This window comes from Chrysemys picta, chromosome 4 (assembly GCF_011386835.1).
Source record: "Chrysemys picta bellii isolate R12L10 chromosome 4, ASM1138683v2, whole genome shotgun sequence".
In the NCBI taxonomy this organism is placed as follows: domain Eukaryota; kingdom Metazoa; phylum Chordata; order Testudines; family Emydidae; genus Chrysemys; species Chrysemys picta.
The window spans coordinates 3,998,256-4,015,153 of NC_088794.1; the positions used below are offsets into that span (position 1 = coordinate 3,998,256).

Here is a 16,898-nt window from a genome sequence, read left to right on the forward strand (position 1 = left end):
ATCCTCTGGCGCATCACCCCAAAAGAAACAGAACCCAGATGGGGACCCCAGACCTGTGTTTTTGAGCAGCGAGTGAGTCATCCCCGTGCCGCATCACTGTGCGGCTGTTCCCCAGCTGTCCCACCCCAGAGATGGTTGCATCTCAGCGCTGGGGTGCAGAGGACACATTTGCTTGGTTTAGGAGGGCTGGGGCTGCATGGGGGTGCTGTTAAATGACTGGCACAGAGGCACATGAGCAGTTTAATAGCAAAGTCTATTGTTCAGACCAAAAAAATACGTATATACACCGAGAATGTAAAATCCACCCAGGCCCCCTCAGAGTCTGGCATCAGGGGATGCTGCCCATCTTTCCCTACCCATGTCCCATCTCCTCCCACAAAGGAGAGAGCCCAGGAGTCCTGACTCCCATTCCTCCTGCTCTAACCACTAGACCACACTCTCCTCTCAGAGCTGGGGAGAGAACCCAGGAGTCCTGGCTCCCATCCCCCCTGCTCTAACCCACCAGCCTCCACTCCCCTCCGAGGAGTCCTGACCCAACGCCAACATCCTCTTCAAAGTGTCTTTGGTCCTTGTGCATTTGGCAAGCATGATTCACCTCCCGCCCAGCTCCCCCTCTGCCCCCCATGCTCTCCAGTGCGGCACAAAGCCGGGGAGAGGGCAGGGAGGAGGCTAGGTCTATGGAGAGTGGGGGACACCCATTTCCTGCTCCTCGGGGCAGATGCGCTTCAGGGGAGGTGCCCCCATGGACTCATCGTCCTCTTCTTCCAGCACTGGCTGCGGGAAGGTTGGGGCCGTCTCAAAGGGGGGTGCATCCTCTTGCCCCTTTGGGGAAAAAGGGAAGGGGTGTTATACTTTGAGAGAGAGCATCTGGGGGGATGGACACCCCCAGCAACCTTGGTATGCCAGCCTCGATCCCACCCAGAGATCCCCATCAACCTCCCTACATTCTCCTGTGCCATGGGTAAGCACCCACCCCAACATAAGCAATGAGACCTGCAGGCCAATGGCCCCACCTCCACCCAACTCAACCCAACCCTTCCAATGGCCCAACCTCCACCCAACCATTGCCAATGGCCCAACTCCACCCACCTAACCCAATCCAACCCAACCTTTGCCAATGGTTCAACCTCCACGCAACCCAACTCTGCCAATGGTTCAACCTCCACGCAACCCAACTCAACCCAACCTTCACCAATGGCCCAATCTCCACTCATCCCAACTCAACCCAATCTTTGCCAATGGTTCAACCTCCACCCCACCCAACCAAACCCAACCTTCACCAATAGCCCAACCTCTACTCAACCGAATGCAACTTTCACCACTGGCCCAGCCTCCACTCAGCCCAACCTTCCCTAATAGTCGAACTTCAATCCAGCTCAACCCAACCACTGCCAATGGGCCAACCTCCACCGAACCCACCTCCCAGTCTCCACCCCACTCAACCCACCCCCGCGCACCCTTCACCTCCATCCACCTGACCCAACACCTCAACTCCATACATCCCTCAATTCCACTCTTCCATGCATTTCCCCCGCACCATGCGCTCCCCAGTCTACACCCAACCCACCTCCCACGGCCCACCTCCATATACCCCTCACCCCTCAATTTCCCCATGCACCTGTGACTCCAGTAGGCCTGGAACAGGGTCCTCCTTGGTCAGCATGGGGGGCTCGTCCGTCCCCTCAAGCAGCAGCACCCCAGAGTCTGCACCCAGAGAGGAACAAAGACAAGGGAGTACCCTGAGGTTATAGGTCCTTGGTGCCAGCTCACCACCAGTAATCCCATGCAGACACCCTCTGCTGTAGCCCTCCGGGAAGCACGGCCATCCGGCTGCCTGGGTCCCATCCCCTCACTCCCTGGGGGCTTGAAGTGATGCCATCCTGGATTCCCTCACGCCCTAGGAGTGCTGGGGGTCCGGGGGTCCTGGGTTCCACTCGCTCCCTCCTCCTTTGGGGGCGGAGAACACAGCCTCCCTCCCCCGCACCACAGCACTTACCCCCTTCCTGCCCCAGCATGGGGGGCTGCGAATCCTCCGCTTTCAGTTCCCCCAGCGGGGTGGGGGTTGCCGTCTGGCTGCGGTCGGGGGTGGGGCTGGAGCTGGTGTCTCCCCCCTTGGCCAGGGAGGTCTCAGACAGCGAGCTCTGGTTGCTGTTCTCATCTGCAAAGGGGAGAGGGTTACAGGTGGGGGCCGTCTCGGATGCCTGGATCCCATCCCTCACTTCTCTGGAGGCTGGGGGTGCTGCTATCCCGGATGCCTGGGTCCCATCCCCTCACTCCAGGAGTGCTGGGCACGCTTCCATCTCGGACGCCTGGGTCCCATCCTCTCACTCCAGACATGCTGGGCACGCTGCCATCCCGGATGCCTGAGTCCCATCCTGTCATCCCCTGAGGGCTGGGAGCACAGACATCCCGGACACCTGGGTCCCATTCCCTTGCTCCCCAGGGACCCTTTGGGGTGAACCTTTATGGTACCATCCCAAATGTCCAGTCCCATTCTGGACACCTGGGTCCCATCTCCTCAGTCTCTGGGAGCAGGGGGCAGAGTCCTGCTCCACCCTCCCGGATGAGGGCACCCGGATGAGCTAGTATTAATGGGGGATCTTCACCCCCCTGATATCTGCTGGAAAACGGTGGCAGCAAAACGTACGACGTCCTGCCAATTCTCCGCGTGGGTAGGGGACAGCTTTCTGATCCAGACAGCTAAGGAAACAGTTTGGAGCTGGTTTGGACCAAGAGGGACGAATTAGTTGCCAACGTGAAGGTGGTCGGGAATTTGGGAGGAAGCGATCAGGATCTGACAGATTCCAAGATCCTGTGGAAAGGAGGACCTGAGAACAGCAAAACAAGGCCACTGGACTTCAGAAAGGCGGATGTCAACCGACTCGGAGAAATAGCAGGCACCGTCCCGTGGAAAGACCGATTAGGAAGAAAAGGAATCCAAGGGGGCTGGCCGTTCCTAAAAGATTTAATAATACTAGAGGCTCAACATCAAGCTATTCCGATGCCGAGGAAAGAGAAGAGCCCAGGTAGCTGCACAAGGAGCTTTTTAGCGATCTGAAACCCAAAAGGGATACAGACAGGAGGGGCATGTCACCAAGGACGTCTGCATGGGAACCGCAGGAGCGTGTAGGGCCACAATCAGGAAGGCCAAGACAAAGAATGAGTTACAGCTGGCAAGGAATGCTAAAGACAAGAAGGGGTTCTTCAAATACACCAGACAAAAAAGAAAGCTCAAAGACGGGGCGGGTCCTCTGCTCAGTGGAGAAGGTGAGCTGGTGATGGAAGATGATGGGAAGGCAGCGCTGCTCAATGTCTACTTTGCTGCAGTCTTCACACATAAAATGACACATGTCCGGGCAACTCGTGAAGGTACCACAGACAAAAACGGGGAAGGACTGCAGCTCGGGATAAATAAAGCACACGTCGGCGATCTTCTGACCAACTTGAATGAATTCAAGTCAGCGGGGCCGGATGCTCTTCACCCCAGGGTGCTGATGGAATTAGCTGAAGACATCTCGGAGCCACTGGCAATAATATTTGCAAATTCACGGATGATAGAAGAGGTCCCGGAAGGGCTACCCTAGTGCCCATCTTTGAAAAGGAGGAGCCGGGGAGCTATAGGCCAGTCAGCCTGACTTGGATACCTGGGAAGCTACTGGAGCAATGCATAAAACCTTCAATGGGTGAATACCGGGAGGATGAACGGGGTGAGCGCCAGCAGTCAGCGTGGATTTGCCAAGAACAAATCCTGCCAAACCAGCTTGATTCCCTTCTTTGACAGGGTAACGGGTTTGGTGGATAGGGGGAAAGCGGTGGACGTAATATACCTGGATTTCAGCAAGGCTTTTGACACGGTCCCACGTGACATTCTGATAAGTAAGCTGGAAAAATGCGAGCTCAGAACAAATACCATTAGGTGGACACATAATTGGTTGAGTGACTATGAATGGAATGATGTCAGGTTCCAGGGAGGACTCAAGTGGGGTTCCATAGGGATCTGTTCTGGGTCCGGCGTTGTTTAACATCTTTATTAATGACCTGGCTGGAAGAATAGAAAGCATTCTGGTCACGTTTGCAGATGACACAAAGCTGGGGGCAGCGTGCCAACACTTTGGAAGGTAGAGGGATCTTGATACATTGGAGAACTGGGCCACAGACAGAACGAAATTCAACATACACAACGGGAAATGACTGCCTAGGAAGGAGTACGGCAGAAAGGGATCTGGGGGTCAGAGTGGATCACAAGCTAAATATGAGTCAACAGTGTAACGCTGTTGCAAAACAAGCGACCATCATTCTGGGATGTGTTAGCAGGAGTGTTGTAAGCAAGACACGAGAAGTAATTATTCTGCTCTACTCCGCGCTGATTAGGCCTCAACTGGAGTATTGTGTCCAGTTCTGGGTGCCACATTACAGGAAGGATGTGGACAAATTGGAGAAAGTCCAGAGAAGAGCAACAAAAATGATGAAAGGTCTAGAAAACATCACCTATGAGGGAAGATTGAAAGAACTGGGTTTGTTTAGTCTGGAGAAGAAAAGACTGAGAGGGGACATGAGAACAGTTTTCAAGTACGTAAAAGGTTGTTACAAGGAGGAAGAAGAATTGTTGTTCTTAACCTCTGAGGATAGAACAAGAAGCAATGGACTTAAATTGCAGCAAGGGAGGTTTAGGTTGGACATTAGGAAAAACTTCCTGTCAGGGTGGTTAAACACCGGAATAAATTGCCTAGGGAGGTTGTGGAATCTCCATCACTGGAGATATTTAAGAGCAGGTTGGACAAACACCTGCCAGGGATGGTCTAGATAATACTTAGTCCTGCCATGGGTGGAGGGGACTGGACTTGATGACCTCTCGAGGTCCCTTCCAGTCCTATGAGTCTATGATTCTAAAGACAAATGTACGGTGCTGCACGTAGGGAAGAAAAACCAAATGCTCCAATACAGCATGGGGAGTAAGTGGCTTGGCAGGAGCACTGCTGGGAAGGATCTGGGAGTCGCGGTGGATCTGTCCAGTTTTGGGCACCGGTGTATAGACAGGATGCGGAGAAATTGGAAAGGGGCCAGCGGCGAGTGGTCAAAGGGAGGGCAGGCAAGCCACCTGAGCAAAGGCTGGGCATGTTTGGAAAAGAGGAGATTGAGGGGGAAACATGGCGACGGTCTTCAAACCCTTGAAAGGCAGCCCATAAACAGGATGGAGAAAAGTGGTTCTCTCTTGGAGGGCAGGACCAGAGGCCGTGGGTTCAAACGGCAGCAGAGCAGATTGAGATGAAATCTCAGGAACAACGTCCTGAGGGTCGGGACGGGAGGACAATGGCACAGACCTGCCTAGGGAGGGTGTGGACGCTCCTTCTCTGGAGGGTTTTAAAAGGCGGCTGGACGGTCGCCTGTCTGGGATGGATCACACACAAATCCTGAATCTGGGCAGGGGGTCAGACTAGATGACCCTTGCGGTCCCTCCTCACCCTGTGGCTCTCTGCCTGAGTCCCACGGCCCCTCCCCAATTCTCATGCCTCACTGAGCTGGGGATGCTGTGGGAGCCCCTCAGGAGCCAACGTCCCGGACGCCTGGGTCCCCTCCCCTGCCAGAAACGTACCGTTCAGGTCCAGCATGAGGAGGGCGGGGTTGGCCCGGGGGCTGGGCACGCGCCCCCTCCTCTCCCGGCCCTTGTGCCTCTCCCCACTGCTGGCCAGGCGCCGCTTCTCCTGCAGGGAGGGGAAGAGAGTGTGGGGGGTAGAGATGGCCTCCAAACAGGGGGGAAGGTTGGAAAGGAGTGGCAAGGGTAGCGCGGTAGGGACGGACAGACAGGGGCGGGGTGGGGACAGATGGGCGCCCAGCCCCTCTCTCACCTCATCCCGGGGGTCCACAATGGGCACCCACTTGTAGATCCTCAGAGACGTGTCGCCCACGGTCACCCAGCGCTTCTCCCTGGGTAGGGGGAGAGGAGGAATTAAGCTGGATGGATTATAGCCTTCCAGAGATCCCCCCCACCCCCAAAATCTTCAGAGATTCCTCCCCCCACCCCCATATACCTGATTGTAAGGCAATTCACTAGCAGAAGTAGTAGGTTATTATCCACTATGCAGTGCTAAAGGACTGATGCCATTAGCTAGTTGCGTTGGGAAGTTGCTATCCTCTGTGCAGAGCTAAAGAGGCCAGGCCTTTAGCTAGTAGCAGTGGTAGCTTATCATCCTCTGTCATGAGGGATGAAACCCTCAAATGGCATCCTTCTACCCCCTGAGTTAAAGGAGAGACTCCTTTAAACAGCAGCAGCAGTAAGCTATTATCTTCTCTTGACCAGTGTCACACATATCACCTAGGCCAGGGTAAATAATTTGACAGCCATTCATGTCTCAGGAGCAAGTTCTACCGACAAAGGGAGGCGAATGATAAGCAAAAGAATTAATAAAACCATAGAATAATAATTAATTGTTGTAATTAAGAGCCAGATCCTGCATTTAGTCACAGGGTGTTACTTTAAACACGGGGATGGCTCGCCCAGCACTGAGATGCAGCCACCTCTGGAGTGGGGCAGGTGGTGAACAGTCGCATGGGGCTGGCTCGCCCGGCACTCAGATGCAGCCACCTCTGGGGTGGGGCAGGTGGTGAACAGTCGCATGGGGCTGGCTCGCCCGGCACTCAGATGCAGCCACCTCTGGGGTGGGGCAGCTGGGAGATGGCCGCACAGTGACACCGCATGGGGCTGGCTTGCCCAGCACTGAGATGCAGCCACTTCTGGGGTGGGGCAGGTGGGAGATGGCCACACAGTGACGCCGCATGGGGCTGGCTTGCCCGGCACTGAGATGCAGCCACTTCTGGGGTGGGGCAGCTGGGAGATGGCCGCACAGTGACGCCGCATGGGGCTGGCTTGCCCGGCACTGAGATGCAGCCACTTCTGGGGTGGGGCAGCTGGGAGATGGCCGCACAGTGACGCCGCATGGGGCTGGCTTGCCCGGCACTGAGATGCAGCCACTTCTGGGGTGGGGCAGGTGGGAGACGGCCGCACAGTGACACCGCATGGGGCTGGCTTGCCCGGCACTGAGATGCAGCCACTTCTGGGGTGGGGCAGGTGGGAGATGGCCACACAGTGACGCCGCATGGGGCTGGCTTGCCCGGCACTGAGATGCAGCCACTTCTGGGGTGGGGCTGATGGGAACCCCGCCGTGTTGCCCACTCACCATCTGCGCACTTTCTCAATGGCCGCCATCACCTTCTTGATGTCATCCTTGGCCCGACTGCGGGTCTCAGCCCGCACCGTGCGCCCTGACATGGGGACGGCGCCCTGGGGGGCGGCGGAGGGGAACAACACCTTCGTCCGACGGGGCTTGGGGAGCCCAAGAGGAGGCTCACTCGGAGTCTGTCTGTCCAACAGGTCACCCGTCCATCCAGCCCCAAATCCCCCCACGCCTACCTCTGTACCCAGCGATCGCCCACCGCTCCCCCACCGGCTGCCTGGCTGGGACCTAGCGAGGGCGCCCCATAGACCCCCCCACTGCTCCTATCCCCCCCCCGCTCCTATCTCCCCCCTCCCTGTCTCTGCCCGCCCCCGCTATGGATCCCTGCCCCCGCAGCGCCCCTCCCGGCGGGGTGTCGGTCCCTCTGTCCGGTCGGCTGTCTCGGTCTGGGCGGCTGTGCCGGTCGCGGGGGCCAGGCCGGAGCAGCTCCGCTCGATGCGGAGAAAGGGCGGAGCGGAAGCAAAACTCCCCGGCTTCCGCGAGCCGAGCTGGGGCCTGCGGCGGGGGGAGGGGAGTCGGAGCCAGGACTCCTGGGTTCTCTCCAGGCTCTGGGAGCTAGTGGGTTAGAGCGGCAGGGGAGGGGGCTGGGAGCCCGGACTCCTGGGTTCTCTCCCTGAGAGAGGAGAGGAGGGGAGGGGAGTGGGGTCTAGTGGGTTAGAGCAGGGGGGCTGGGAGCCAGGACGCCTGGGTTCTCTAGCACACTAAACCTCACTCCCCTCCCCGAGACAAACATAGACCCCAGGCGTCCTGGCTCCCAGCCCCCCCTGCTCTCACTCACTCGACCCCACACCCCTCCCAGAGCCGGGAAGAGAACCCCAGAGTCCTGGCTCCCAGCCCCCCCCCCTTGCTCTAAGCCACCAGCCCCCACTCCCCTCCCAGAGCCAGGGAGAGAACCCAGGAGTCCTGGCTCCCAACCCCCCCCCCTTGCTCTAAGCCACCAGCCCCCACTCCCCTCCCAGAGCCAGGGAGAGAACCCAGGAGTCTTGGCTCCCAGCCCCCCCGCGTTCTAAGCACTAGAGCCCACTCCCCTCCCAGAGCCAGGGATAGAACCCAGGAGTCCTGGCTCCCAGCCCCCCCTGCTCTCACTCACTCGACCCCACTCCCCTCCCAGAGCCAGGGAGACAACCCAGGAGTCCTGACTCCCAGCTCCCCCTGCTCTAACCACTAGACCCCACTTCCCTCCCAGAACCAGGGAGAGAACCCAGGAGTCCTGGCTCCCAGCCCCGCCTGCTCTAACCCACCAGCCCCCACTCACCTCCCAGAGCCAGGGAGAGAACCCAGGAGTCCTGGCTCCCAGCTCCCCCTGCTCTAACTACTAGACCCCACTTCCCTCCCAGAGCCAGGGAGAGAACCCAGGAGTCCTGGCTCCCAACCCCCCCTTGCTCTAAGCCACTAGCCCCCACTCCCCTCCCAGAGCCAGGGAGAGAACCCAGGAGTCCTGGCTCCCAGCCCCGCCTGCTCTAACCCACCAGCCCCCACTCCCCTCCCAGAGCCAGGGAGAGAACCCAGGAGTCCTGGCTCCCAGCCCCGCCTGCTCTAACCCACCAGCCCCCACTCCCCTCCCAGAGCCAGGGATAGAACCCAGGAGTCCTGGCTCCCAGCCCCCCCTGCTCTCACTCACTCGACCCCACTCCCCTCCCAGAGCCAGGGAGACAACCCAGGAGTCCTGGCTCCCAGCTCCCCCTGCTCTAACCACTAGACCCCACTTCCCTCCCAGAGCCAGGGAGAGAACCCAGGAGTCCTGGCTCCCAGCCCCGCCTGCTCTAACCACTAGACCCCACTTCCCTCCCAGAGCCAGGGAGAGAACCCAGGAGTCCTGGCTCCCAGCCCCGCCTGCTCTAACCACTAGACCCCACTTCCCTCCCAGAGCCAGGGAGAGAACCCAGGAGTCCTGGCTCCCAGCCCCGCCTGCTCTAACCCACCAGCCCCCACTCCCCTCCCAGAGCCAGGGAGAGAACCCAGGAGTCCTGGCTCCCAGCCCCACCTGCTCTAACCCACCAGCCCCCACTCCCCTCCCAGAGCCAGGGATAGAACCCAGGAGTCCTGGCTCCCAGCCCCCCCCCTGCTCTCACTCACTCGACCCCACTCCCCTCCCAGAGCCAGGGATAGAACCCAGGAGTCCTGGCTCCCAGCCCCCCCTGCTCTCACTCACTCGACCCCACTCCCCTCCCAGAGCCAGGGAGACAACCCAGGAGTCCTGGCTCCCAGCTCCCCCTGCTCTAACCACTAGACCCCACTTCCCTCCCAGAGCCAGGGAGAGAACCCAGGAGTCCTGGCTCCCAGCCCCGCCTGCTCTAACCCACCAGCCCCCACTCCCCTCCCAGAGCCAGGGAGAGAACCCAGGAGTCCTGGCTCCCAGCCCCGCCTGCTCTAACCCACCAGCCCCCACTCCCCTCCCAGAGCCAGGGAGAGAACCCAGGAGTCCTGGCTCCCAGCCCCACCTGCTCTAACCCACCAGCCCCCACTCCCCTCCCAGAGCCAGGGAGAGAACCCAGGTGTCCCGGCTCCCCGCCCCTTTCCCACGCCCTCCCCCCCTCGTTAATCCTGGAAGCGGCTTGGAAGGGATTACAATGGAGGGGCTCGGATGCCCACACTGAGCTCATTGTGCTGTCGCTGACTCACACCGGAGGTGTGTGTGTGTGTGTGGGGGGGTCACCATGACCTCAGCCTCACAAGGGAAGGTCTCTCCAACCTGCTGTGGGCCGGAGTCGAGGGGCACCGGCGGGGGGCTGCGGGTCGGGAGTGAGGGGCCTGAGCAGAGCTGGGGCGGGGGGCTGTACCTTTCTGCCGCTCTTCCCACACGTTTCACAAATAAAGAGCCGTAGAAAAGTCATGACACATCTTGCAATAGCTTTCCGGGTGGGGTGGGGTGGGGTGGGGGGGGTCTCTGTGATGTTACACAGGTCTGGGTCATATAAGGAGTGAGGGACATGAAGAAAAGAGTTAAATGTACTACTTCTTCCCAGAGCTCGGGAGAGAGCCCAGGAGTCCTGGCTCCCAGCCCCCCTGCTCTAACCACTAGACCCCACTCCCCCCAAAGGTGGTATATGGGGCTGGCTGGATGGGGGGATTAGTGGGAGGGGGCTAGCTAGAGAGCAGTGTGTGGGGGTGGATGGAGGGGGAGGGGGTTAGCTAGAGAGGGGTGGGGGTGGGTGGATGGGGGAGGGGTAAGATAGAGAGGGGTGTGGGGGTGGATGGGGTAGGGGTAAGATAGAAGTGGGGGTGGGTGGATGGAGGAGGTAGGGGGTAAAATAGAGAGGGGTGTGGGGGTGGATGGATGGATGAGGCATAAGATAGGGGTGGGGTGGATGGGTTAAGATAGGGGTGGGAGGGGGAAGTGGGTTAGCTAGAGAGTGGTGTGGGAGGGGAAGGGAGTAAGATGGGGTGTGGGGTGGATGGAGTAAGATAGAGGGTGGTGTGTAGGGGTGCAAGGGGATAAGAGAGAGGGATGGGGTAAGAGAGAGGTGTGGGGGTGGGTGGATGTGGGAGGGGGTAAGACCGAGAGGGGGTGGGGGTGGATGGGGTAAGAGAGGGTGTGGGGGTGGATGGAGGGTGGAGGGGGTAAGACAGAGAGGGGGTGGGTGGATGGGGTAAGAGAGAGGTGTGGGGGTGGGTGGATGTGGGAGGGGGTAAGATAGAGAGGGGGTGGGGGTGGGTGGATGGGGGGTAAGATAGAGAGGGGGTGGGTGGATGGGGTAAGAGAGGGGTGTGGGGGTGGATGGAGGGTGGAGGGGGTAAGACAGAGAGGGGGTGGGTGGATGGGGTAAGATAGGGGTGTGGGGGTGGGTGAATGGGGAGGGGGTAAGACAGAGAGGGGCTGGGGGTGGATGGGGTAAGAGAGAGGTGTGGGCATGGGTGGGTGGATGGGGAGGGGGTAAGATAGAGGAGGTGGGGTGGATGGGGTAAGAGAGGGGTGTGGGGGTGGGTGGATGTGGGAGGGGGCTGGGAGGGGGTATTATTATTATTATTATTATTATTATTGTTATTAAGCTAGAGAGGGGGTGGGGGTGGATGGGGTAAGAGAGGGGTGGGGGGAGGGGGAAGATGGAGAGGGGGTGGGGGAGGGCCAGAGGGGCGCAGTGACGGACACACGGCGCCCCCCCCCCCTCCCCCGCTCCGGCCCGGGCGCACCGCGGCCCCTTTAAGCCGGCTCAGGAATGTGTTTATGCCCCGGGCTGTCCCCCCCCACACCCCGCCGCACGCACATGGAGGGACGGGCCCGGGCGGGGGAGCGGAGCAAAGAGCAACCCCCCCTCCTCTCCTCCCCGCCCCCCCCTCCGCCTCCAGGAGCTGATCCCCCCCCGGGGTGCGCGCCCCTGGCCCGGGCCGGGCTAGCGCTGAGCTCAGCCTCCTGGCATCCACGCGGGTCCGGGAAGGGGGCGGGGGCGGGGGGGATGAGGGGGGGCTGGGAGGGGATATAAACCCGGGGCCCCCGCCCCCAGCCTGGCCTCTGCCGGGCAGCAACAAGTGAGCGCGGCTGGGACAGCATGGAAGTGCTGACAGGTAGGGGAGCCCGGACGCCTGGGTTCCTTCCCTGGCCCTGGGAGGGGAGTGGGGGCTAGTGGTTACAGCAGGGGGCCTGGGAGCCAGGACTCCTGGGTTCTGTCCCCAGCAGTGTATGACTCACCACCCCACCCCCCATTTGGGGGACATTCCTGGGTCCGGCGGGGGGGGGGGCAGCTTGCATAGTGGAAATACTGAATTGGGGGCAGGAGTAAAGACTTAGATGGGCTGGTGAGGGCCTGGCTTCCCCGAGGAGGGCTCCGGGGTGCTAAGAATTGAGGGGAGATGGAGACAGTTCGGGGGCAACTGCGGCTGGGGGACGTGCCAAGAGCTGAGGAACCCCAAGAGGACCCTGTCCCCTGTAGACACCTCTCCAGACCCTTCCACCCCTCTATGCATCTGGCCACCACCCCCAGGTCTTCTACCTTCCTCCCCATCTTCCCTTCCAAAAGCTAACCCTAGCGTGACCAGATGTCACGATTTTATAGATACAATCCCAATTTGGGGGTCTTTTTCTTGTATAGGCTCCTATTACCCCCCCCCCCGTCCCCGTCCCGATTCTTCACATTTGCTGTCTGGTCGCCCTAGCTAACCCCCTTCTGTCCACCCACCAGCTCCTGCCCCGGGCACGTCTCTGCGGGGCCAGCCAGAGGGGCAACATGGACTCTTCGCTGTCCGCCCAGCCACCTGTCTGGTTAGCAGCTCTTCCGGGCTCCATCTCTGGGCTGGGATGGCCCCTAGCTAATGATTGACTGGTGGAGTTTGGGCGCCAAAGGCATCTGGGTAGGGACCGAGCGTGACGAGCGCGCTCAGGACTCGAACCAAAAGTCCGTGACATGCTCGTCAAGATCCACCAACGCGACCACCTAAGGCTGCTCTAACCAGTAGGCCATACTCCCTTCCTGAGAACCCAGGAGTCCTGATATGCAGTCCCCTCGCACACACTAGACCCCATTCCCCTCCCAAAGCTGCAGCTACAACCCAGGAGTCCTGGCTCCCACCCCCCCTGCTCTAACCACTAGACCCCACTCCCCTCCCAGAGCTCAAGATAGAACCCAGGAGTCCTGATTCCCAGCCACCCCTCTGCTCTGACCACTAGACCCCACTCCCCTCCCAGAGCTCAAGATAGAACCCAGGAGTCCTGATTCCCAGCCACCCCTCTGCTCTGACCACTAGACCCCACTCCCCTCCCAGAGCTGGAGATAGAACCCAGGAGTCCTGGCTCCCAGCCACCCCCCAGGAGATTGGCATCACCCAAGGTGGAGAAGGGTCCCAAGCTATGGCACTTCCAGAGGGTCCTCTTCTCTGCCTTGGCCACCTCCTCCGACTTGGGCAGGTGCCCAGTACAGTGCCCGCGTCATCCTCCTGCAGGGCTGGGGCTGGCAAGGTTCTCGTGCCGTTGGGACACCCCCATAGCTACTGGTCAGGCTGGGAACCTGGCGGGGGGCTGACAGCTGGGACGTGACCAGCTACCTGAGAGTGGGGGCGGGTCTGGGCACTACCTGGCATCAGAGATCAGTGAAAAGGGGAGGTTAGACAGAGGGGCTCTGGTGGGTTAGAGCAGGGGGGCTGGGTGCCAGGACTCCTGGGTTCTCTCCCCAGCTCTGCGAGGGGATGGGGGTGTGGTGGGTTAGAGCAGGGGGGGCTGGGAGCCAGGACTCCTGGGTTCTCTCCCCAGCTCTGAGAGGGGAGTGGGGGCTAGTGGTTAGAGCAGAGGGGGCTGGGAGTCAGGACTCCTGGGTTCTCTCCCGGCCCTGTTGTGACTTTTCCTCCCTTCCAAGGGAGCGGCTGCTCCGTTCTGGTGCATTGGGTCAGGACAATGGGATCTCTGGTGCTTGACTGGGAGGTAAAATACTGAGTACAATAGGGGGTGGGGTGCATCTGACACCTGGCAGGGGAATGGGTCAGCAGGGGGTGTTCTCCCCGACAGTCAGTGCTGGCCCCAATGCCCCAGGGTGGCACTAGGAGGCGCTGTGCTGCAGGCAGATGGAAGGAACCGTTGTGTGTGGCTGTTCCCCAGCTGCCCCCCCCCCCCAGAGGTGGCCGCATCTCAGCAGTATTTTTCCAGGAGGGGATTTCCTAAGATGAATTTCCTCTCTAGGTGGCTTCTGAGCCCAGGAGCTCGCTCCAAAGCTCGTGGCTCTGGGCCTGAGTTGAATAAACTCTTTGTTTACTTCCTCTCTCCAGTGGATCGCGCCAACCTGCTCTCTTCCACCTCCTCTTCCTCATCCCTCTCCCAGCAAGAAGTAGCCACCAAGATCAAGCAAACACACCGCCTGACAGTGCTGCTGAAGCACTGCTCAGAACAGCTGCTGGCAGAATATGTGAGCATTGGGAAGGGGGGTAGTGCTGCCCCCTGCTGGAGGGGTCAGAGTCCTCTGTGTGTGTGTGTGTCTCGCTGTCCCCTGTTACACAGTTGTCTACAAGTTTTTTTTCAATTCCCTGGCTTCGATCCCAGGAGAGACCATGTCCTTCTGTCCTCCGCTGGTCAGACGCCCTTTGGGACCCTGAGTGAAACCATGACATCCGAGCGGAGAGCCTGACAGGATGGCTCTGAGAGTGGGAAGCTGGCCCAAGCTGTTAACTCTTGAACCTAATGGTGGCAAATCAAGCATTAAATTTGTTACGGACTTCGCTGCTGCTCCTACAGCACAAATGCTCAGACAGCTTCCTCCCAGTCCCTTCCCAGCGCCACTGATAGAACCCAGGAGCCGTGGATCCCAGCCCCCCGCTGCTCTAACCACTGGACCCCATTCCCCTCCCAGAGCTGGGGATAGAACCCAGGAGTCCTGACTCAGTGTCTCTCCGTTCCAGGTGCGTCACCAAGGGGAGCCATTCAGCAGTCCAGATTTCCAGCCCCCTGCCATGGCAGTCCCCGGGCTGCCCTCGCCCTCTGTCCCCCCCGAGGCCTGGCTGGCGCTCAGCGACGGGAAGCGGCTCTGGCACCTCGCCGCGGCCTACGCCACCCTGCCCGGACTCCTGGGTTCCGTGCGGCGGCAGCAGGCCGAGCTCAACCCTTTGGCTTCGGAGCTGCATCGGCAGCTGGAGGCTGCGGCCCGGCAGTGCCTGGGGCTGGCTGGGAACCTGGAGGGGATCATGGGCGCCTTGGAGCTGCCAGGCCCCCCGCCTCCTTCCTCCAGCCTGGGCGGCCCCCCCACCAGCGCCTTCCTGGCTAAGCTGACCGGGTACCATGTGTGCCGGCTGCATCGGGACTGGGCCATGCGGAGCCACGAGGCACTCGGGCTTCTCCGCACCAAGTACCCGCTGTGAGTGCCCCCATCCTGCCCTCTGCCCCCCAGATACTGCTGCCCCCCACCTGTCCCTCCCCGGGAACCCTGGATCCTGCCCCCCCAGATATCCCCTGCCCCTGTCACCCCCCAGGTCCTGTCCCCCATCTGCCCCTCAGATAATCTCTGCCCCCCACATGAATCCCCCTTGCATCTGCCCCCAAGTACCCCTGCCCCAACCATCCCCCCAAGAAACCTCCTGCTCCCCCATCTGCCCCCCCAAACCCTCTGCCCCTCCTGCTCCAACCTCCGACTCTCCTCCCCAGCCCTCACTGCAAACTCCTGGGGGATCTCCCTTCCCCCAACTCCTGCCCTGGTTGGGGGGAGGGGATCCCACACACACACACTCCCTTGAAGGGGCCCTGCCCCACTGAACTCTGAGGGGAGGGATCGGTCCCAACTCCACCCTCCCTTTCAATACAGACATTATGCAGAGGGGCTAGGAGAAGTCCCCTCTGCCCCCCACAATACTGGGGGACCCCCACCCATATATATGGAGGTGCGGGGGGGCCTTTGACCCCCCCCCCAAACTCTAGTTCATACTGTGGTATGTTCTTACCAGAAAACAGTGTCATAATTATTAATAAAGTATTTTTAGTAGAAGCTCAAAGTGTGGGGAGTTTGCTGCTGGGGGCATGAGTGTGTCCTGGCTCCCAGCCTCCCCTGCTCTAACCACCAGACCCCACTCCCCTCCCAGAGCTGGGGAGAGATCCCCGCACAAGCGTATTATCTCAGAAAAAACAGAGCTTTTATTGAGTGTCGAAGAAACCAGTTTTACAGAAATTCCCCGTGACACAATGGCAGAGACATGGGTGAGCCGTGAGAGTTTATAGGAATTCCAGCATTGCCCCCTGATGGGGGGAAGTGGGGCTGTGTTTGCGTCTCTCGGTGTATGCGTGTGAGAAAGAGAAAAAGACTATGGCCCTCTACCGGCTAGAATCAAAATTGCTCCACTATGTTTCATATTCCCCGTACTGCTAATGGCGGTTCCCCTGAGCTCATACAGAAGTAGCCCATGTTTTTAAGGCAGACAACCTTCTTTCTATCTGTGCTGCTACGCACCCACCCTGGAATAACAACCCTGAGCAGATATACAGCGTAGAGAGACAAGTATTGGACAATAGTACCATCTAGGCTTATTGTAATCAAGCAGCGACATCCACAAAAGTCAATAAATTAATACAGTATCCTAGGAAATTCCACAGGTAGCAAGACTTGACCATGATTTTTAAGGCATCAAATGTTACGGCTCGCAACATCCTCATGGAGCGTTCCTGAGCAGCTGTTCCCCAGCTGCCCACCCCAGAGCCAGCTGCATTTTAGCACTGGCTTGGATTCCCACCTCGGTGCCTCACATCACTTTATAAAGTGCTTCTTGAGCATTTCTCTTGGTTCCCTTCAGCAAACCTACAGCAATTTTCTCTTGATGTGGACTCAAGAGGTGTCCAAAGTATTAGAAGCCCCACATTCAAGTCAACGTTCCCATGTCTGTTAAATAATATAAATAATCCAGATAAATGCTTCTTTTGGACATAAATACAATGGGATTTTAAAATATATATTAGAACATAAGAGCGGCCAGACTGGGTCAGACCAAAGGTCCATCTAGCCCAGTATCCTGTCTGCAGACAGTGGCCAATGCCAGGTGCCCCAGAGGGAATGAACAGACCAGGGAATCATTGAGTGATCCATTAATATTCTTTACACACACGTAATGGATTTTGTGGCCTAGGACTTAAAGCCATGGACTCCTAGGTTCTACTCCTGGCTCTGCAGGTCACTGTCCCCCTGCCGGGGATTCAGTTTCCCCATCTGTAAACTTGGGGTAAAGATAGCACTCTCCCCTGTGAAGCGCTTTGAGATCTATGGATGACCG

General features: G+C 59.2%; 2 protein-coding genes across 2 annotated transcripts; one reads left to right on the forward strand and one right to left on the reverse strand.

Annotated features, from left to right (window-relative positions):
• Nucleotides 1-234: 234 nt before the first annotated feature.
• Nucleotides 235-7,795, reverse strand: BCL7C (BAF chromatin remodeling complex subunit BCL7C). The gene is made up of 6 exons (XM_065594163.1): nucleotides 7,176-7,795; nucleotides 5,847-5,925; nucleotides 5,594-5,702; nucleotides 1,997-2,158; nucleotides 1,619-1,704; nucleotides 235-822 (listed from the first exon to the last, which is right to left on the reverse strand). Exons 1-6 carry the CDS (start codon nucleotides 7,265-7,267, stop codon nucleotides 676-678), a joined length of 675 nt encoding a protein of 224 aa, XP_065450235.1. The 5' UTR covers nucleotides 7,268-7,795; the 3' UTR covers nucleotides 235-675.
• A 3,717-nt stretch (nucleotides 7,796-11,512) lies between these two features.
• Nucleotides 11,513-15,632, forward strand: CTF1 (cardiotrophin 1). Its single transcript, XM_008162758.4, has 3 exons — nucleotides 11,513-11,735; nucleotides 13,923-14,059; nucleotides 14,550-15,632. Exons 1-3 carry the CDS (start codon nucleotides 11,720-11,722, stop codon nucleotides 15,003-15,005), a joined length of 609 nt encoding a protein of 202 aa, XP_008160980.1. The 5' UTR covers nucleotides 11,513-11,719; the 3' UTR covers nucleotides 15,006-15,632.
• Nucleotides 15,633-16,898: the final 1,266 nt, after the last annotated feature.